Genomic DNA, 21,569 nt, shown 5'->3' with positions numbered 1-21,569 from the left:
GTTCTTCTCTCTACTTAGTCCTCTGAACTCCCAAGAACTCTTTTGCACTTGGTAGCATCTGAGCCCCCTGTGCCTGGCGTGCACCTTGCATGCACCTGGCACACAGTGGGTGCTCAACTGACATTCTTGAGTGGATAAGAGAGTGAACAACCCATGGAGTCCCTCCTGCCTCCTCAGTCCTGGCTTCCTCCTGGCTTCTTTTCCCTAGGGGTGGGCCTATCACCCTTTGAGGTAACAGAGCCCTGTGTATAGTGATCACCATGGCAACTCCAATGAACATCAAGGGAGGGCCACTTCCTAGCAACCATCCATTGGTCTTCACCGGTAGTTCTGCAGCAGGGATCTGCACTCCTGGGCTTGAGTGTTTCCTGCCATTATGAAAGAGATTTGAGAGGTGAGGCAGAGACTTATGAAGGGCCAGGGCTCTTCCAGGATGTGGGGTTTCATCTTCCTTTTCCCCATTCAGAGTTGCCTGTGAGTGAATACTGCCCAGTCTGGAGCTACCTTCCCGCCCTCTTTGAACCAAGTCTTTCGGGATCTCTCTCTCCGGGTCAGAAACTGGAAGTGAGTCCACACTTCTACTGCAGCCAGTCCAGACTGCTCTGGACCGGCAGTGCACTGGTACATACAGAGCTGCTGTGGGCACATCAGGTGGGCGGCTGGGGATGGAGGATGGGGATAGGAGGAGAAAGCCAACTTGAAGGAGCCAACTGGAACTTCACCTGGCTTGAAGATGTGCAACTTAACTTTGGCCCCACCTGGTGAAGTCCTGTGTTGTTTTCTCCATCTGTGAGAGGATAAGTTAGTAATTTCTCTGAACACCTTACTGGGTATTTGTGAAGACGGACTAGACGTGAGAACGCTTGACCTAGGACTTGTGTTAGTTATCTCTTGCTCCACCACAAATCACCCCCAAACTTAGCGGGCTTAAGAGAACATTTACTACCTCACAGTTTCTGTGAGTTGGGAATACGGGTGCAGTGTTGGTGATTTTTCCATCTCAAGGTCTCTCACAGGCTGCAATTAAGGTGTTGCTTGGTCTCATCTAGTCTCATCTCAACGCTCAACCAGAGAAGGAGCCCACTCACATGGCAGGATCTAGTTCTTCTGGAGCTGTTGGCAAGAGGCCACTATGAGTTCCTTGCCCTGTGGACCTCTCCATAGGGTAGCTCTCAACAGGGAAACTGGCTTCCATCAGAGCAGATGAGGTGACCCAGAGACAGTGAGTGAACAGGACAGAAGTCAGAGTCTCTTACAAGTTCTTCATGGATGCGATGTCCCTCATTCTTGCCACATTCCATTCATCACTGGGTCCAATCCACACTACAGGGGTATCCCACAGGCTGTAACAAAAGTGTGATCCAGGCCATGTTCTCATGTCAAGGCTCGACTGGGGAAGGATCCACTTTCAAGCTCATTTAGGTGTCAGGATTCATTCAGTTCTTCAAGGACTGTGGGACTCAGGGCTTCCATTTCTTATGAGCTTTTTGCCACCTTCAGTTTCCTGCCACATGGGCTGCTCCACAGGGCAGCTGGAAACATGGCATTTGCTGTCATCAGAATGAGCAAACCAAGGAGAGCCAGGGAAAGAGCGCAAACAAAATGAAAGTCACACATGTGATCTTGGAAGTGACATCCCACCAGCTTTGTCATGTCCTTTTGATCAGAAGCAAGTCACCAGGGCCAGCCTACACTCAAGGGGGATGGGATCATACAATATGTGAATATCAGAGGGTAGGATTATTGGAAGTCATATCAGAAGTTTCACAATCGTCGAACAACGATGAATTGTCAAAATTCACAGAGTGTCTTCCTTGGCAGTGTTTTCATTTTTTAATTTTTCCCAGAACTTGGTGTGAATTTTTTTTATTTCCTTGGTAGTTTTTTGAGAAGAAAATTGACCTGGTGTCCACCTGTTTTTGAACTTACAACTGACAGGGTGATCTTTAGACTAGCCACTCTCCCTCTCTGGGCCTCAGTCCTTGAAGATCCCTTCCAGATCTGACTTGCTGTGTCTCTCCCTCCTTTATTACAAAGACACTTGTAGTAGTGTCTGTGCGACCAGATTTTATTTTGTTTATACTACAAAACTCACAAAAACCTGGCAGGGGAGCCCACAGGGATAAAGGAAGATAATATAAATTATAAAAAAGAGGCCAGGCACAGTGGCTCACACCTATAATCCCAGCACTTTGGGAGGCTGAGGTGGGTGGATCACTTGAGGCCAGGAGTTAGAGATCAACCTGGCCAATATGGTGAAACCCCGTCTCTATTAAAAATAAAAAACCAGCCGAGCATGATGGCACACACTTGTAATCCCAGCTACTCGAGAGGCTGAAGTGGGAGAATCACTTGAACTTGGGAGGCGGAGGTTGCAGTGAGCCAAGATCGCGCCACTGCACTCCACTGTCACCCACAGCCTGGGTGGCAAGAGTGAGACCCTGTATCAAAAAGAAAGGAAAAGGAAAGGAAAGAAAAGAAAAAGATCACGTAAGAAAATGAAACACAAACATAAAAGCCGGAGAGGATTATGAAGCTACCCCTCTAATATGACCCAAAGGCCTTAGAGAGAAGACTGAGTTTACACCAGAGCAAAGTGCGGGTTCCTGCTCTTGGCTTTCCTTAATGGTGGCTAAGCTGCCTCCCCTCCCTGACTATGAACAACTGGGCAGCAAATGGATACAACCCTGTGTGCAGGAAGACAAATGGTCGCCAGGCTGGGGGCAGGTGCAATGGGCTTCACAGCCAGGGGCCTGCCAGAATCTCTGAGGGTGGAGATGGTGGGGGAGAGGAGGAGAAGAAGATGGAAGGAAAAGATTATGAAGGAGTAAAAGGAGCCCAGGGTCCCAAGGCTGCTTGAAAGGCCCTTGAGGACGGGAGGGATGGGATGGGGGTGGATGGCCAAGGCTTTTCCGAGAGGGCAAGGGCCTGCAGAGGTCCAGGAGGCAGCCGTTGCCAAGGGTGATGACTGGTTAGGGCAGAGGCTTCATGGGTCTGGGCAGTGCCAGAGGGCACCAGGAGCAGCTAAGAATCTCTGGTCGGGGCGGGCAGACAGCCACAGGCCTTCCTGTTCAGCTGCCAGCTCATCATTGTTCACAGAGACTCTGTGTGTCATCTGAGATGATGAAACGTGGTGCTTTGTTTACAGGACTAAGCTTGGAATCACCTGTCCCACAGCAAGAGGCTATGGAGCTGGGCCGTCGACCAGGTAGGACGGGTAGACCAGAGACATGCACATTCAGGTTTCTGGAGGGACTCCCTGGGGCGGCAGGGAACAGGCCCTTCCTCCTCCGCCTCAGTCTTGCGTTGGCTTCCAGACCCACTATCGGCCTTGGCTTCCTAGTGGGCATTCTGTAGATAGACAGAAGGAAAAAGGAGGGAACAGAATTACTGAGCTCCCCATTCTGCCATGTATAGGAATTATCACCCCAATATGGTCCCCGTCCTGAGGGAGTGACTCATGCTGAGTCTTGTGTGTACCAGAAGAACAGGGTTGCGGGGGAGCATGGTGGGAGCCTGATCTCAGTGGGAGGGAGGTACACAGGGGTCACATGTGAGCCAAGACCAGGGGTGGTATAGCTCAGGAGTGGAGGAGAATGCTCCGGGCACAGGGAAGAGCCTGGAAGGGAGAGCGGGCTGGCACTTTTGAGGAGCCCTGGGAACAAGAGGAAGGATTGCAATGCAGGAGTGAATGGGTTCGGGCCTGCTCTGAGAAGGGTCCCCAGGGGTGAACGGTGGAGGGTGGCTGGGGCTGGCAGGTGAGATGGGGAGAAGAGCGTCCAGTGAGTTGGGGCAGCACTCCTGCTGAAAGCTTCCTGCAGTGACCTAAATGCCCAGGGGCCTTGTTAAACACAGAGATTCAAGGCCTTTCTGATGCAGCAGCTCTGAGAGGGGCGCAGGAATCTGTATTTTTAACGAGGACCCAGCAGAATTCTGATACATGGCCACATTTGGATAACTCTGCTGACCGATCGTTTCATAACAGCAAATGAAGCAGGGTGTCCTCTGCCCGTTTCACAGCTGAATGAATGGAGTAGAGGGAAGGTGCAGTTGCAATGAGATTCTTGAAATGCCAGATGCAGGTCTTCATTCATTCATTCATTCATTCACTGATATTCAACCCTGAGAGGATGGGGTTGGCCTGCTCAGCTCACTGTCGTGTCTGCGGCGCCTGGCACAGCACCTGACATGCAGTTGGTTCTTGCTCAGTTGATGAGTTGGTGAATACACTGGCTCTCTGGGCCAGGAATACAAGACACATTTGGGCCATAAACGTGCCCATAACCCCAGAGGGCAGGCTGAGGGTGAGCAGGCAATGGCAACAGCACGTGCTGATAGAGGAGACAGCGTAGCACTGGCTGTCCTGAGCCTGAATCCAGGAGGGTCCTGTCCCTGCACTGAGCCTTAGTCTCCCCAGGAGCAGGGTGAGAGGGGCTGAGGTTGATCAGGTGGGTGGTCTTCCCACTCTCTGCTTCCGCTCTTTTGAGGAGGGTCACCATGCCCGTCCTGACAGTCCAGCTGTCCCCAGAGGTGCCCCTCTGCTTGGCTGCCTGCTGGTTGGGGCAGAGCCCAGTTAGGAAGGAAGACCGTCTGGTCTCAGGGAACAGGTTTTCCCTCTGCAGGTTGTGTTGCTGACAAAGCGCCATGGACAAAGGCACGAAGAGGAAGGAAGGCGAGGGGAAAGTGGGCAGGGAAGCAGAGAAAGCTCCATCCTCTGTCTCCCACAGCCCTGGGGAAGGGTCTGCAGTCCCCTGCGGAGTAGGCGAGAGGGGCCCTCCCCGAGCTCCATCACTTGAGCAGGGACCCCTGGGAGTGAAATAAAAACCCCAGTGGCTGGCAAAGCCTGATGCTCACAGCAACCTTCTCTGAGAAACTAAACTGGACCGACCTGTGTGTCCCCCAGTGGGGTGGTGGTGGGGCCCTACAGGGCTCGGAAGGGAAGTTAGGGCTGTCTCCGCTGTCTTGAGTAGATCCCCAAGGCAGGGTGGTACATTGAACAGCAAGTGACCAAGTAACACACGACTCTGGTCTCATTCACACATGAAAGTGAAACAAAACTATGTCTTTTCTTTCTTTCTTTTTTTTTTTTTTTTTTTTTGAGACGGAGTTTCGCTCTTGTTACCCAGGCTGGAGTGCAATGGCGCCATCTCAGCTCACCACAACCTCCCCCTCCTGGGTTCAGGCAATTCTCCTGCCTCAGCCTCCCGAGTAGCTGGGATTACAGGCACGTGCCACCGTGCCCAGCTAATTTTTTGTATTTTTAGTAGAGACGGGGTTTCACCATGTTGACCAGGATGGTCTCGATCTCTTGACCTCGTGATCCACCTGCCTCGGCCTCCCAAAGTGCTGGAATTACAGGCTTGAGTCACCGCGCTCGGCCATGTCTTTTCTTTCGAGACAAAGTTTCACTCTTGTTGTCCAGGCTCCCATGTAATGGGGTGATCTCGGCTCCCCACAACCTCCGCCTCCCAGATTCAAGCAATTCTCCTGTCTCAGCCTCCCGAGTAGCTGGGATTACAGGCACGCGCCACTATGCCCGGCTAATTTTTGTATTTTTAGTAGAGATGGGGTTTCTCCATGTTGGTCAGGCTGGTCTTGAACTCTCGACCTCAGGTGATCTTCCCACCTCAGCCTCCCAAAATGCTGGGATTACAGGCATGAGCCACCACACCTGACAAAGCTATGTATCTTTTAAGAGGACTGGAGGACTCGTCTCAAGCTTTTGGAGGGAAGATCACCAAACACATTTACACCTGTAGTCTGGGGTGGAGGGTGGGGCCAGGCTGTGAGGAGACACCAAGGCTGAGAACAAGAGACCCAGTGGAGCGGAGGCTGGGGGAGGGATGTGGGAGACAGGAAGGAGGTGGGGAGGACAGAGCCTGGGAGGTGGCTGGGATGGCACCACTTCTCAGCCCTGGAGAAGGGAGGAGGTGGGTATTGGGGAGCAGCCCTGCATTGGAAGCTAAGTCTGGGGTTCCACCTAACTCCAGTGCTTCCCAGGCATGTGGCTTGGCCCCAGGAACGCCTCTGGCAGTGCCACTGCTGCCCGATTCTCACCAAGTGGAGGAAGGGGGAAGTTTCAAGATGGAAAAGTGGGGAAGGAAACTATCCAAATGGTGCCAGGGATACGAAAGCGCAGACAGGCTAAGTCCCTTGCTTGTGGTCACACAGCTCGGCCTCAAGTCAGGCGGGCTTGGGCTCCAGCCCTTGTTGCCCCAGCAACGTGGACTAACCCTATAGCGGAAGGCATGCCTGGCTGACCTCTCTGCTCCCTTGTGTCTCCTAATACCCCACCCATGCCTCTGGTTTCTGGACTTTCTGTCCCTCTCTCCTCTGGCCCTGGAGTTCTGGGGTTCTGTGTCTGTCCCTTCCTCCTCCGCACCCCCATCTCTGCCCCTCTCCCACCCTTACTTCCTGCACTTGTCTGTTTTTCTCTCTCCCTTCCCCGCTCTGTTTCTCTATCGTGTTCAGGTACAACCGGTTTAACCAGGGCCCACCTGAATGATGAGAAGGGCCAGCAGGACACAGACCCCTGGAAAACGGCCTGCAGTTCCTTGGACACCTCCAACTTTAAGTACCAGGGTCTGTCGTCCCCACAGCCCCTGCCCCGGACAGCCAGCACTCGAGGCAGCTCCCTAGGACAGTGCCACTTGGAGGAGATGCCCCCTCCACCCCCAACTGCTGCCAGCAGGGCTTCTCTGGGGATGGACCCACAGTCCAGGTCCCCGAAGAATGGGGACTCTCGATCCTCCTCGAGAGAGAACAGGGCCACCTTGAGAGAGTGGTCTCAGCCATGCCAGGGGACAGATGACGGTCCCAGCTTGGGGACCCAGGACCAGAGGAGCACGCCCATGAGCCAGAAAGGCAGCATAATTCCTAACAACATTCGCCACAAGTTTGGGAGCAACGTGGTGGACCAGCTGGTCTCCGAAGAGCAGGTGTCAAAGCAGGGGCCAGGAGGGTGATGCAGTCTTATAATGAGGACACAAGACAAACTCGCTCTTGAGTGCAGAGTCCCTGTAATAATACCGCCACAAAGCAGTATCTCCCGAGCACCTGCTGCGTGCAGGCCCCGTTCACTGTTTAAACTCTTCTCATGTAACAAGCTGTTACGTTTCCCCAAAAACCCATGAGGAAGGTACTATTAGTGTCCTCATTTTATGGATAAGGAGCCCGAGGCTTACAGGGGTGAAGTACGTCAACCAGATGCACTCAATTGTGTGAGAAGAGGGTGCAAACTGGGTTGGCAGATTCTGAAACTCTGACCCTTAATGACTTTGCAGTTAAAAGCCTTTGGTGTGAATGGGGTGTTTTCCAGTTGTTGGACAAGTCTCCTGAGAAAGACAGCTTTTAGTGGATGGAGAGCATTTACTGGGAATCAGAAGACCTGGGTTGCAATCCTGGACCTGGTCCTAAATGCTGGGTGACTTTGGATATGTTACTTACCCTCTCTGGGCTTCAGGCTCCACACCGGTAAAGCGAGGACTAGATTAGGCTGACAAATACATGGTGTGCACAGCCCCACTCTCCCAGCCTGCATTCATGGCAGACATTGCTAGTCGATGCTAGCACCCTTTTCCACCCAATATAGCATTCTAGGCAGTCACTACGAATCAACGGAAACTTGAGATCAAATCCATCTACCATTTCTGGTCAAATGCCGTGTTCTTTCCGCCCTGGCATTCTGAGACATGTTTTCAAAGCCACCGTCTCAACCCTCAGAGCAAGTGCATTGTGTGGAAGGCCAGGCAGGAGTTATTGCTTCTTTTTAACAGATGGTATAAACAAGGCCCAAGGAAGGGGCTATGATTTTCTTGGGTCACAAAGGGTTTCTCCCAGGCTCCCCTTCCGCTCTGGCGTCTTAAAGTGTGGTGACCCCACCACCAAGTCTGAGAGGTCACAATCTTAACTGCTCTGCCCCACTTGGAGAAACTCGTCCCCATTTGACGTCGAGTCCATGGTCACTATGTCTCGCTGCCCTGCCCAGCCTTGGGAGATATCATTTCTTTCTTCAGCGACCAGTGTCCCAGGCTTGAATGAAGAAATCTGTGTTTCTCTGCCCACCTGTGACTTATGTCACAAATGTCATTGAGCCAGTGAGTGTCAGGGCTGGAAGCCACTTCAAAGACCATCCAGTTCCACCCTGCATTCACATTTTACAAGTAGGGAAACTGAGGCCTAGAGAGGAGAAGAGGCTTGCCAGAGTCAGCAGCTAGTATATTGCAGAACTGGAGCTCAGACTCAAGTGTCCTGCCCCTGGGCCTGGGTTTGGTTCAGGGAACATCCAGTCCCCTGCCAAGTCTGTCCTTGATGGTGGTTGATTCGTCCCAGCTGGCAATCAGCCCCTCATGCCCCCAGACACCTCTGGTTTCTTCCTTCCTTGGTTTCCTTTTTTTTTTTTTTTTTCCGGGCGTCAGTTTCCCTGCTAGTATGAAGAGGGAATTGGCCTCACTGAAAGCTAAGCACCCACCTGGAGCTTCCCTGTGTGATGCCTCCATTGTAGGAGGCAAGCCAGGGCTCTGTGGCCTGCCAGCCTTGTGAACTGGGTCATCTCCCGAGGCCCACTTTCCTCCTTTATAAAATAGTGGCAATAGTGGGACCCTATAGAGACACCCTCGCCCCCTCCCCTTATACACAATGCTGCACATAGTAGGTGCTTAATGCTTGAAAGGGGTTTTATGATTGTTAACGTGATGCCTCCTGCCCACTGTGGAGGTGGGGAGGGGGATTGGGGCTGCGGCCTTTGAACACTCCAGCTCCCCAGCCCTGAGAATAGGTTGAGGGCTGCAGGCTAAAGGTGGGATGAGGGTGGGGAGGGAGGGTTGGGGAGGAGCTGGAGGGAGATATGGGGCTTGACACTGCTTTCCTGTCCCCTGTCTGTTGTCCCTGCCTCCCTGCTCAGGCTGAAAGGGCTATTAGTGAAGTCTTCCAGGGCCAGAAGAAGGCAAGCTTATGGCCCAGCAGGAAACAGAGTCCTGCCAGCATCTCCTCCATCTTCTCAGATTACTGTGATCTCGGCTACAACATGCGGTCAAACTTGTTTCAAGGTCAAGCCAAGGGGCAAGGGTGGGGCTGTGATCACTCATGGCCTCCCAGCCATTGGGCAGGGAAGGCCTTTGGGATATCCACTCCTTACGGGGTCTAGGACCCCTGGGCACATCTCCACAGACACTTGTTTCATGCCCACGCGTCCTCTACATCAGCTCGCGTGTGCTGGGAGCATCCAGTCCCCTGGCAAGTCTGTCCTCGATGTGTGGATGATTCATCCCAGCTGGCAGTCAGCCCCGCACACCCCCATACATCTCTGGTTTCTTCCTTCTTTCCTTCCTTTGTTTCTTTTCTTTTTCTTTTTTTTTTTTTGAAGTCTCACTCTGCTGCCCAGGCTGGAGTGCAGTGGTACAATCTTGGCTCACTGCAACCTCCGCCTCAGGCTCAAGCAAGTGAACTTCCCACCTTAGCCTGCCCTTACAAGTAACTGGGACCACAGATGTGTGCCACCACACCTGGCTAATTTTTTTCTTTTGTATTTTTGGTAGAGACAAGGTTTCACTATGTTGCCCAGGCTGGTCTCGAACTCCTGGGCTCAAGTGATCCACCCACCTCAGCCTCCCAAAGTACTGGGATTATAGGCATGAGATACTGAGCCCTGCCCACCTCTGGTTCTTAACCTGCCAGTAGAAGGCCCAGGACCCAGTGGCCAGTAGAAGGCCCAGGACTGCCACTTCCCACCTCCAGCCCATCCCAGGCAACTTTGGTCACAGTGACAATATCAAGTTTCTTTGGTTCAAAGCTCAGCTCAGCCACTCACTAGCTGGGTGTGACCTTAGGCAGGATGCTCAATCTCTCCAAACCTCCACTGCCTTCTGCGTACAGTGGGGATGAGAATGAGAGTGCGGCCCTTAGTGGGCCATTGGCAGGACTTTATGAAGTGCCACATGAAGGCGCTTGGCCGAGGTAAGTCCTGAGCATTTAGTAACTGTCTGGCCATCACTTTTCTTCTCCAGAGCCTGGAGGTGACACTCCCTGGGAAGAAAGAAAGGGTGGGCTGGAGCCTCTGACATTTACAGAGGTTTCCACTGGGTCAGCGTCGTCCTGTTTGGTCGGGGTGGAGGGAGTGCTATTAGCCCCATTTCACGGGCAGAGTTCGGATGATTTGCCGTAGACCTCTTACTACTTGGCATTGTGTCTGGAACTCAAAGTCAGGTGTTTCTCCTGCCTCCAAAGCCTCACAGTCGTTCCTCGGCCACTAAGTCATCTCCCTAGCTATGACCCTGTTCCCAGCGTTTTCCGGATGGCTCAGATGCCCATATCAGCCAGCACGCAGGCGCTTCTTTCTGCTTCCACATTCTGGTTTGACCTCATTGCGAAATGAGGCTCTTTCTGGTGAGATCCTTCCTCTCTCCTCACTCCACGCCCCCTCCAATGCTCCCAGGGCCTGACAAACCTCTTCCACCTGGCTCAGATCCCCGTCACCCGAGGAACCAGACACCCACTGGAAGCCTTTCTGGATTTTTCTTTGAGCTTGGAGAAGGGATGGTGCTGGGGGTGGAAAGCGAGAGTATAGTTCAGCTTTTCCTCTGTTCTGGGCCTTCCATTTCTCTCTTTAACGACTGTCAGTCACCACATGGCTATTCCATACAACTGTGCATGATAATGTCTACATAAATGCAAAAGAATACTATTTTAAAAAATGACTGTGTCCCATCACCCCGCCTGGGAAGTAGAACTGTGCCAAGGGTGTGCTGGCGTGCACAGCAGCTTGGGCCAGCTCACAAGGGGCAATTGTTTCCCTGAACCAACTGGCATATAAATGCGGTCTTAACATTGGCCATGCTACGGAGAAACCCTGTCTCTACTGAAAATGCAAAATTATCTGGCCATGGTGGCGCATGCGTGTAATCCTAACTACTCGGGAGGCTGAGGCAGGAGAATCGCTTGAACCCAGGAGGCAGAGGTTGCGGTGAGCCGAGATCACACCGCTGCACTCCAGCCTGGGAGACGAGAGCAAAACTCCATCTCAAAAACAAAAACAAACAAACAAACAAAACGCTTAGAAATTGGCAAATGCTATGAACCAGGGCTTCACCCTGAGGCACAGTGCCCATCCATCTGGCCCTCTCTGTCTCCACCCACCTGGGGTTAAGCCTTTGCACTTGCTGTTTGAGGTTGGTGAGGCTGGTATCGCTGCACAGGAGTGAGGGAGAAGAAATCAGAGGGAACAGGCTGGGTCCTGAAGCCTGCTGGAAAAACCAAGCCAGGGTTCTAAGCAGGAGAATGGCCCTGTTTGGCTCAGGTGCCAGGCTCACTCCAGTTGCTGTGGGGAGAACGGACATAGGAAGCTGGGGCAGAAATGGCTTGGAAGCCGGGTTAGTGCACTGCCCCATTTTGGGAGGCACCATTGTGTAATATAGCAGCTCAGGGAGGTAATGGCGAAGGTGGCCTGAGGTAGTAGGATTTTGGATATTTGTATGGGGCAGAGAGAAGAGAATATGCTCATAAATAGACTTGGGGGTGAGAGACAGAAATGAAGGTTGATGTCAACATTTTTGACCTGAACAGCTGGAAGAATGGAATGGCTATGGACTGAGTAGGTGCCGGGGGAGCAGGCTGAGGGAGTCCTATCCTCTGCTGAATCATAGAGGTCATTTTGTATACCTTCTTCTAAAATATTTAGTTTTGCTCTTTCACTTTAAGTCTTTAATCCACCTGGAGCTGATTATTGTTTTTAGTATGAAGTAGGGATTCATTTTCGATTCTTTCTTTATGTGGATTACTGATTGCCTCAGCACCTCTTACTGAATGAGCCCGTCTGTCCTCCCAGTGCCCTGCAGTGGCGTCCCTGTCATCCATCAGGTTTCTGTGTGTGTGTAGATCGGTTTCCAGGCTCTCTATTCGGTCCATTGGTCTAATATTACACTTTTAATCACTAAGCTATTGCAGGTAACTTGATATCTGGTCAGGCAATCCTCCCACTACCTCCCCTCCACCACCATCACCAGTTAATATCTTGGGTGTCTAGGCCCTTTGCTCTTCCATACAAATTTTATTAATACATGGAAATTTCCATGAGAAACCCTGCTGGGATTTTGACTGGAAGTACATTGAATCTACAGCTCAATATAAGGGCTGTTGCCAGCTTTATAATGAATTTGCTAATGTATGAATAGGGTCTGTAGCTCCATTAATTTAAGTCTTCGATATCTCTCAATAACATTTTGTGATTTTTTTCTGTAAACATTATGCAGGTTTTTTGTTAGACTTATTTAGATGAATCTCTTTATTTTTGCTGCTTATTGCAAATAATATCTTTTTTAGAATTACATTTTCTAATTTTGCTGCTGATACTGTATACACAGATGCAATTTTTATTCTTGTATATTAATCTCATATCCAGAAACTTAATGAAGCTTACCAATTAATTCAATAATTCCTTATAGATTATGACTGCTTTTGAATAGTAATAATGGCTACATTCATGCATAGCATTTAACATATGCCAGCTCCTGCTCTAAGTACTTTATATATATTTTATTCTCCACATGGATCCCATGTGATAAATGCTACAGTTCCCATTTTGTTTTCAGTTAGAAAAAAAAACGAGACATGGAAAAATTAAATAACTTAATTAAGGCCACAGAGGTAGGAATGGTTAGAGTCGAGATTTAAACCCTGCCAGTCAGAGGCTGAAGTTTAAATTCTTTTTTTTTTTTTTTTGAGACGGAGTTTTCGCTCTTGTTACCCAGGCTGGAGTGCAATGGCGCGATCTCGGCTCACCGCAACCTCCGCCTCCCGGGTTCAGGCAATTCTCCTGCCTCAGCCTCCTGAGTAGCTGGGATTACAGGCACGCGCCACCATGCCCAGCTAATTTTTTGTATTTTTAGTAGAGACGGGGTTTTGCCATGTTGACCAGGATGGTCTCGATCTCTTGACCTCGTGATCCACCCGCCTCGGCCTCCCAAAGTACTGGGATTACAGGCGTGAGCCAGCGCGCCCGGTCCCATATTCTTTTCTTTATATTGCATCCTAACGTTCATTTATTCTGGTATATCTTCCAGTTTGCCACTTTCTCTCAGCTGTATTTGATCTGCCATTTTACCTGTCCATAGAATTTATTTTTAAAGTATTATGATGGCAATTTTCAAACTGATGGAAAAGAAAAGAACTTAGTTTATGAATAGATGTTGCACACACCACCCAGCCTCAACAGTGATTAATACACAGGCGATCTTGTTTCATCTTTTCTCCCACCCATCCACTCCTACCCAAGATTATTTAAAGCTCCTTCTCCTGAGCTTGCTGCCCGGGCATCTTATTATCCATGGAGTTTAATTTTTTCAATTATCATATGTTTCATTTCTGAAATTCTGTTTGTTCTCTTACTAATCTATCTGCTGTTTCTGGATGGTTTCTTATTCCTTACTTATACTTTTATTCTCTCTTACGGCTTCAAACATTAAATATACTTATTTTGTATTCTGTGTCTGATCATTCAAATCTTTGCTAATTTGGGAGAGTTAGCCTCTGGCATTTCTGCTGACTCTTGATCCTTGCAACGTATTTGCTTGTGGGTGTTTGAATTTTGAACATAGAGACAAGTTTGCTTAAGTTACAGGTATTAGTTTCCACTTGCTAGATGCCCTGATGTATGCCCAGTAATTTTGTCTTCCCAGTCATGTAAGAAAATCTCATTTTTTTTTTATAGATGAAGACACCAAAACTGAGAGAGGTTAAAAACTTCTCTGAGGTCATACTGCCCATAAAGGATGGAGTTTGGCTTTACTTTAAAATCCTTCCCACTCCCCTTCCCTTCCACAATTTACCATCTGTAGAGGAAACTGACACCCAATATAAACCGTGGAGTATCCGATCGCCATTGACTTGGGCACTTGGGGTTTCTTCATGGTATTCCACAGGGGCTCCCGAGGAGACACAGAGCCTCATGAAGGCTTCCTACACCCCAGAGGTCATTGAGAAGTCAGTGCGGGACTTAGAACAGTGGCATGGCAGGAAGACGGATGACCTGGGTAAGTGGGGAGCTGCGGGTGATGGGAGGTGGGAACTGTCCTCCATGGGCAGGGTGTGTTGGCTCTACGGTTCAGAGAGAAACCAGAGCAGGAGACAGAGCCCAGGGGTGGTCTTGGAAGGGGTATGAGTCATCACCTGGGCACTCCCGAGACTGCTGGATGATCTGATCTGTGCTGGCTCCTCTCCTGCTCTCTGTAGGTCGGTGGCACCGGAAAAATGCTATGAACCTGAACTTGCAGAAAGCACTGGAAGAGAAATATGTAGAAAACAGCAAATCCAAGGGCTCAAAGTACTAGATTTGACACGATAGAGCTGTCCACTACTCAAATAAAATGCTAACAATAAGGAAAGGCTCAAGTCTGAGTCCTTCTCCTGAGCTTGCTGCCTTTCTTCACATTGGAGTGGGGACTGATGTGCGGGGTTGGAGAGACCAACAGGGGAAGATAGAAGCCTTGGGGGTCCAAACGATCCCCTAGTCCTCCCTCCTGCACACACGTGCGCACACACACATACCTTCACTCACTATCCCAGGAAAGGACATGAGAACTGAGCGCGACTCTGTCTCAAGCTCAGGGTGCCTGGCTTCTCCCACATGCCCTATGTGAAAGGGGTCCTCTAGTGGACACTGCTGGATCTTACCCTGCATGCTATCCCAAGGAGATGCCAATTCTTTCCAGACATCCATTCCTCCCCCATGAGACACGGATTTCAGAGGAATTGGCCACACACATTTCCTCTGATCTAGTGGTGGGTCTGATTGCTCTCATGGTAATACTTAGCCCCCACCCCAACCCCACCTCTCACACGTGATTGGTTCTGTCATGAGCATGGGACTTAATTTGGGCCAATAAGATGTAAGGAAAAGTATGGGCACGTGCAGCCTTCTGGGAAATTCTTTTCTCTGCTAGGAATTCGGGGAGAGCATCCATCTCTCCTGATGTAATGAATGAGGAACCATGCAGCCCAGACTGCTCCTGGCAGACATCTATGACCAGAGGAACTGCAGACCGTGCAGCACATCCTGGATCCTCCATGGCTTTGCTGAGCTGCTCCATCAACTTGGCTAGAAGCCGCTGGTCTCTGGACTTCCTGTAATGTGATCCTGAGAATCTCCTCATTGTTTAAGCAGCCAAAAGCATCCTCAGCCCCTAAGAACCCTGGGAATTGGAGCCCCAGGGAAGAGTCCCAAGATAATGGGTTCCAGGTCAGACAGTTCTGTTTTCCAGCTGATCCTGAAGCTTTTCACCTGGTGAGCCTCTAGGCATGCAGCACCCTCCATCCCCACATAGCTGACTTGCACCCTTAGAATGTGCTCTACCTACAGGTTGTTATTTGCTGTGTTCCAAACCACAGTACCAAGACTTGTGGGCTTAAAACGACATGATCCATAATATGCTCATGATTGAGCAATTTAGGTAGGACTCAGGAGGTACGGTTCATTTTTGTTCTGTAGAGCACCTGCTGTGAAGACACCTGCTCTTCTCCCATGCCTAGTGCCTCACCTGGGATGAGTACCACAGTCTTTCTTGTAGGACCTCTCTTCATGGCTCACGTGAGCGTCTTCTGGAATGGGGACTGGGTTACAAGAAGGAGCCTTCTGAGGGGACAAGATTAAATGTGCAATGGTTTATCAAGCCTTGCACTGGCTTGTCAATGTCTCTGTGGACAAAGGGACATATGGCCAAGCCCAGACTTTGTGAGAAAGGACTACATAAGAGTATTACTATGCGCCGGAATGGTTCATTGGAGACCTCAAAATAACAGTTTATCCCAGTGGTCATCTTGCTTTTGAAAGATCAAAAGCAAAAGGAAGAATCAAAATCACCACCAGGAGAAAAGGAGACATGTTCCAACCCCTCCCCAACTGCCCCTCCTCCCATAAAAGGAATGACTTTTTACTTTTCTTTTCTTTTTCTTTGTTTTTGAGATGGAGTCTGGCTCTGTTGCCCAGGCTAGAGTGCAACAGCCCAATCTTGGCTTACAGTAACCTCCACCTCCTGGGTTCAAACTGTTCTTTTGCCTCAGCCTCCCAAGGAGCTGGGATTACAGGCATGCACCACCATGCCCAGCTAATTTTTGTATTTTTAGTAGAAATGAGGTTTCACCATGTTGGCCAGGATGGTCTCAAACTCCTGATCTCAAGTGATCCACCTGCCTTGGCCTCCCAGAATGCTGAGATTACAGGCGTGAGACACTATGGCCAGCCAGGAATGACTTTTTAAAGAAAGGATTGGATCAGAATGCAAGACAGGGAAGCGAATCTGACCTGATTTAATATTTAGGAAGCACCTAATTGTGTGCAAAGTGCAGGGTTGAGTTCAACTTCTTTATTGGGTACCTAATTTCTGCAAGACACTGTTCTTGGCACTGGAAACACTAGACTTTGTCTTAAGAACTGCTATAGGTGCCCATCACATGTGGCACCTGAAAATAAGTCACCCAAAGTCTTGTGGCTAAAGCAGACTCCGTGCTGTTCTGACGTAGAAATGAAAACGTGGCAAACGCGTATGATTATGTACCACATGGTTTCTATATGCAACTGTGCCAGTCCTCAAAGCTGTTATCATCCTCTTTCTGAAGGTGAGGAAATTGAGGCTTGGAGAGGCCAAGGAAATTGTATAAGACGATATGCATAGGAAGCAGGGATGCAAACCCAGGAATTTCTATCCAAAGCCACTTCTGCTCTATCAGGCAATCTTCCTGCAGCGTATGTAGTCCAACGGTGCAGTGCCTAACAGGGCTGAGTGTTTGTGGCACTTGTTGACTAAGCAGCACACTCAGCCCTGTTAGGCACAGCGGGAGCAGCAATATGAATGCAATACAGTCCAGTCCTCAGAGCTTTACAGTCTGCAGGAGAGTGATGTGGAAGAAGCTGGCTTAGAGATTCATCTCCCCATCATATGCCCCTGCCCAGCCCTGATCAACGAGCTGTACATGCAAACATGAGTAAGACATGGTGCCTGTCCCCAAGGAGTTCAGAGTCTGGTGGGGAGACAGATATATCAGTAAATAGATGCTCAGAAGTCATACACAGGCAGTGAGATGTTCACGTGGGGCCAGGAAAAGCACAAAGGAGAACGTGGCTAGTTCTGCCTGGGATGGGATGGGGTGCCGGTCACATGGTAGGCTTCCTAGAGGAGGTGTTATAAAGATCAATCATGGAACTTTAGTAAGGATATTCAGGTGGACTGGAAGAGGCGTAGCGTTCCAGAGAGAAGACATGGTATGCACGAAGCTGGAGCATGATGTATTTGGCAAGCCGCAGGTTGCTCGTTAAGCTTGGGAGGTAGGGCTCCAAGCTTAGGAGGCAGGAAATGCAGATGGAGTCTGTGCCTGGATGGGGCTGTCTTCTGCGAGGGCCTTAAATTTGAGACCCAGACCTTCCTTCTAGGACTTTACAGTCTGTCTGGAACACAAAGAGTTAATGACTAAAGAAGCCGCAAAGAGAGAGTTGAAAAGATGCTCATTATCCCCAATAATCAGAGATGCAAATGAAAACAATCCATCAGGTTGGCAAAAATCAAAACGCAAGTGTAGGTGAGAATGAGGGAAATGGAAATTTTCGTATGCTTGATGAACTATGAGCCAAGAATGGTGGGCAAGTATTTAGCAAAATTGAATTTTTTTTTTTTTTTTTCAGAAAGAAAGAAAGAAAGAGAAAAGGGGGAGAGAGAACAGGAGTCTTGCTCTATTGCCCAGGCTGGAATGCAATCTAGAAATAGGCATTAAAAACCTATTTTATGCTGATGATTGTGCTTAACAGCGGAGACAGGAAGGAATAAGGAAAGAAAAAAACAAACAGCCAACCAATATTTCGTTTAAATCTGTGAAATGCTGTGCAAGTGCTGAAGAGTGATTTGCTTCCATTTATGTGGTCACTTTCAAAATAAGTGTAATGTGATACTAAAAAAAAATGTATGTTCTGTGGACCTGGGGTGAAGAATTCTATAAATATTCACTGGGTTTACTTGTTCCAGGTCTGAATTCAAATCATAAATGTCTCTGTTAATTTTTTATCTGGTTGATCCGTTGAATATTAACAATGTGGTGTCAAAGTCTCCCGCTATTAGTGTGGGAGTCCAAGTCTCTTTATAAGTCATTGAAAACTTGTCTTATATATCTGGGTGCCCCTATATTGGGTACATATATATTTATGATCATTGACTCCTATTGTTGCACTGATCTTTTTATGATTATGTAATGTCCTTTGTTTCTTTTAGTCTTGGTTACTATTGTAGTCTATTTTGTCAGAGATGAAAGTTACAACTCCTGTTTTTTTTTGGTGTTGTTGTTTGTTTGTTTTGTCTTTCTTTCCTCTCCATTTGATTGGTGAATCTTCCTCCAACCTTTTGTTTTGAGTCTTTGTTGTCCTTGCTTATGAGATGGATCTGGATACAGAGTGCCGATGTGTTTTGACTTTTTATTCAGTTTGCGTGTCTGTGTCTTTGATTGGGACATTTAATCCATTTAAATTTAGGATTAATATTGATATTTGTGAGTTTAATATTGTCATTTAATGCCGGCTGGCTATTTTGCCCATTAGTTGATATAAATACTTCATTATGGAGATACTGTTTATCTTTCAGTAAGTTTTTGGAATGACTGATACTGGTTGTTCCTTTCTGTGTGTAGTGCTTCTTTCAGAAGCTCCTGTAAGGCTGGCCTGGTGGTGATGAAATCTCTGAGTGCTTGCTTGTTCGTGAAAAATTTTATTTTTCCTTCATTTATAAAGCTTAGTTTGGCTGGATATGAGATTCTGGGTTGAAAATTCTTTTCTTTGAGGATATTGAATATTAGCCCCCACTCTCTTCTAGCTTGTAGGGTTTCTGCTGAGAGATCTGCTGTAAGTCTGATAGGCTTCCCTTTATGGGTAACCTGACCTTTCTCTCTAGATGCCCTTAGAATTTTCTCCTTTATTTCAACCCTGGTGAATCTAACAATTATGTGTCTTAAGGTTGTTCTACTTAAGGAATATCTTTGTGGTGTTCTCTGTATTACCTGGAGATGAGTATTGTCCCACCTTACTAGGTTAGGAGAGTTTTCATGAATATTTTCCAACTTGGATTAATTCTCTTCATGACATTCAGGTACACCTATCAAACGTAAATTAGGTCTTTTCACATAGTCCCATATTTCTTGGAGACGTTGCGCATTCCTTTTTACTTTTTCTTCTCTAATCTTGTCTTCTCGTATCATTTCATTCAGTTGGTCTTCGACCTCTGATGTCCTTTCTTCTGCTTGATCAATTCGAGTGTTAAAACCTGTGCATACTTTTTGGAGTTCTTGTATAGTATTCTTCAGTTTCATTAATTCCCTTATATTCCTCTCTAAATTGTCTATTCTCATTAGGATTTCATCAAATCTTTTTTCAAAGTTCTTAGCTTCTTTACATTGGGCTAGAACATGTTCTTTTAACTCACAGAAGTTTCTTATTATCCACCTTCTGAAGCCTGATTCTGTTATTAGAATGCACTCATTTTCCATCAGGCCTTGTTCTCCTGTTGATGAGGAATTGTGATTCTCTGCAGAGGGAGAGGCATTCTGATTTTGAGTATTCTCAGCCTTTTTACGCTTGTTTCTTCCCATCATTGTAAATTTACCCACCTGTCATCTTTGTAATTACCAACTTTCAAATTAGATCTCTTAGTGGACGCCCAACTTGTTAATTCCCAGGGCCAAAATGTGAGCAACCCACTGAGCCGGCTAAAACAGCGGCATCAAGATTCTTGGTGCTTTTCTGTCCGGGAGTCTCCCGTCTGGCTTCCCTCCTGAGTTCCTTCTTCAGTCAGCTCCAAACGTCAGCCAAAAGGGGAACCAGTCCCGTTTATTCTGCACCAAGAACCGCTGCACCGGGGCACCGGCAAAACCGCAGCACTGGCAAAACCGCAGCGCCAGCTGCAAGAGTCGCGCTGGTGACCAGTGGGGCTCCTCCGCTGGGAATCTCCTGGTCCTTGAGCAACAAGAATTCGTCTGAAAGTGTGGCATCCTCTCGTTCTCTGCGTTTTCACTGGGAGCTACAAGCCTGAGCTGCTAGTGGTCGGCCATCTTGGATCTCTCACAAAATTGAAATTGTATCCTACAACCTGCAACTTCCATTCCTACATAGCCTAGAGAAACCCTTGAACATGCACACGGGGAGCCCAGGCAAAGATCTCCATTGCCGTATAGTTTAAAATAGTAAAATGACCTACATGCCTTTTAGCTGGACAGTGGACAAATGGGATGATTTATGTCAGTGGAAAGAAATGAACCACATCTGTATGTGTCGTCATGGAAAGATCTCACAATATATCATGGTGGGCGAGAATGATCATCTCCAGAACGAGCCTCCACAGCAGGAAATGTGCTGTGGATGTGGCCTTCAAAAGGCACCCACAAAGCCTCTCTATTGCTCTTGGGTATGAGGATGAAGGTGGACAGGCAGGATGCCACAGAAACCCAACTTCACATTACATTTAATTTAGTACTTTTCAGAGCAGTTTTACGAGAGAGAGCTGCCAAGATGCTTTCTGATGCGACAACGAAGACACTAGCAAGAGTGTCTGAGAAGCACAGTGTTGGTGAACTGACCTGAAGTTAAGTGAGCAATTTTGATTCTGACATGTGGGAACAAGTGTCTCATGTTTTATGACCTTGTCTCCGTGGAAGATTCATCCTCAGAAGGAGGAACCCTTTTTAATTAAACATTGAATATTCTGGAGAGCTAAAAGCCGTGATCTTGGCAAAGTAAATAAAATATGCGTAGTTTCTTTTAACTGAAAGGAGGTCTTTGATTTCACTGGCGTGGTTCCCAATAGCATTCCTTGTTCTTCATGTTCCTGAGGTCCTAGATAGTGGAATTCACAACGATTCTTAAATTTCAAGGAGGTACAGGGACCAGGTAGTAAGAAAGCATGAAGTCACATAAAGAAAAAAGTGGGTCACCCTTTAATTCAGGCAGGGCCTCATTTGCGCATCATGACTCAAAAGTGTCTTCATAACTTCTGTGACATCCAGGTACCACTCAAGGGAGCACCAATAAAATCAACTTAGGATGTTTTAACCTAGGGATACAGTACTTGAGCCTGCCATGGCTATAATCCCAGTCCTGCTTGCCCCCTGGTGGCAGTGTGTCCAAATTGCAGGCCCAGAACTTCGGGATCATAAGCCTACAATGTACATGCTGAGGAGGGATGGAGAGACTGTTTAGTGACATCTTTCTAATGCTGCTTTCCAACTCCCACCCCAGTTCCATTTTATGGATGAGGAAACTGAGGCCGAATTGAACACATTTATGTTTAAATTGCAAGTGAGCAGTTTGCATAGCCTGCCTTGCAAATTCAAACTGTCAATGATGTCACAGAGTGGCAGGCTGATCTTTTTTCCCATTTTCCGTCCCAGAATCATAAACTCTGTGATGAACAGGAACTAGAAGGAGCCAAGAGGGGCAAATGAGGCTCTAGCTCGCCCCTCAACTGCAAGTTTGCTGTAGAGGGGCAACAAGAGACTCTAGCTCGCATTCTCGGGAAGACTACCTCACTTGTCAGAGCCCATTCTCATTTCTA

The 21,569-nt window shown here is 48.3% G+C and overlaps 1 protein-coding gene across 3 annotated transcripts; it reads left to right on the top strand.

Moving 5' to 3' along the window:
- Nucleotides 1-328: 328 nt before the first annotated feature.
- On the top strand, nt 329-20,761 carry CIMIP4 (ciliary microtubule inner protein 4). 3 transcript variants are annotated; one of them, XM_078339993.1, is made up of 7 exons: nt 329-394; nt 467-564; nt 3,149-3,208; nt 6,472-6,938; nt 8,903-9,047; nt 13,914-14,024; nt 14,934-20,761. In XM_078339993.1, the coding sequence occupies exons 3-7, from the start codon at nt 3,187-3,189 to the stop codon at nt 14,966-14,968; spliced, it is 780 nt and encodes a 259-aa protein (XP_078196119.1). In that variant the 5' UTR covers nt 329-394; nt 467-564; nt 3,149-3,186; the 3' UTR covers nt 14,969-20,761. The 3 variants fall into 3 exon arrangements, with proteins under 3 accessions (XP_078196119.1, XP_035127607.2, XP_035127611.2); XM_035271716.3 differs by lacking the exon at nt 14,934-20,761 and adding an exon at nt 14,224-14,370; XM_035271720.3 differs by lacking the exons at nt 467-564; nt 14,934-20,761 and adding an exon at nt 14,224-14,370.
- The last annotated feature ends 808 nt before the right edge of the window (nt 20,762-21,569 follow it).

Source organism: Callithrix jacchus, chromosome 1, assembly GCF_049354715.1.
Source record: "Callithrix jacchus isolate 240 chromosome 1, calJac240_pri, whole genome shotgun sequence".
Classification (NCBI taxonomy): domain Eukaryota; kingdom Metazoa; phylum Chordata; class Mammalia; order Primates; family Cebidae; genus Callithrix; species Callithrix jacchus.
Note: the sequence above shows the minus strand (reverse complement) of the source record. Positions and strands in the feature narration are given on the sequence as shown.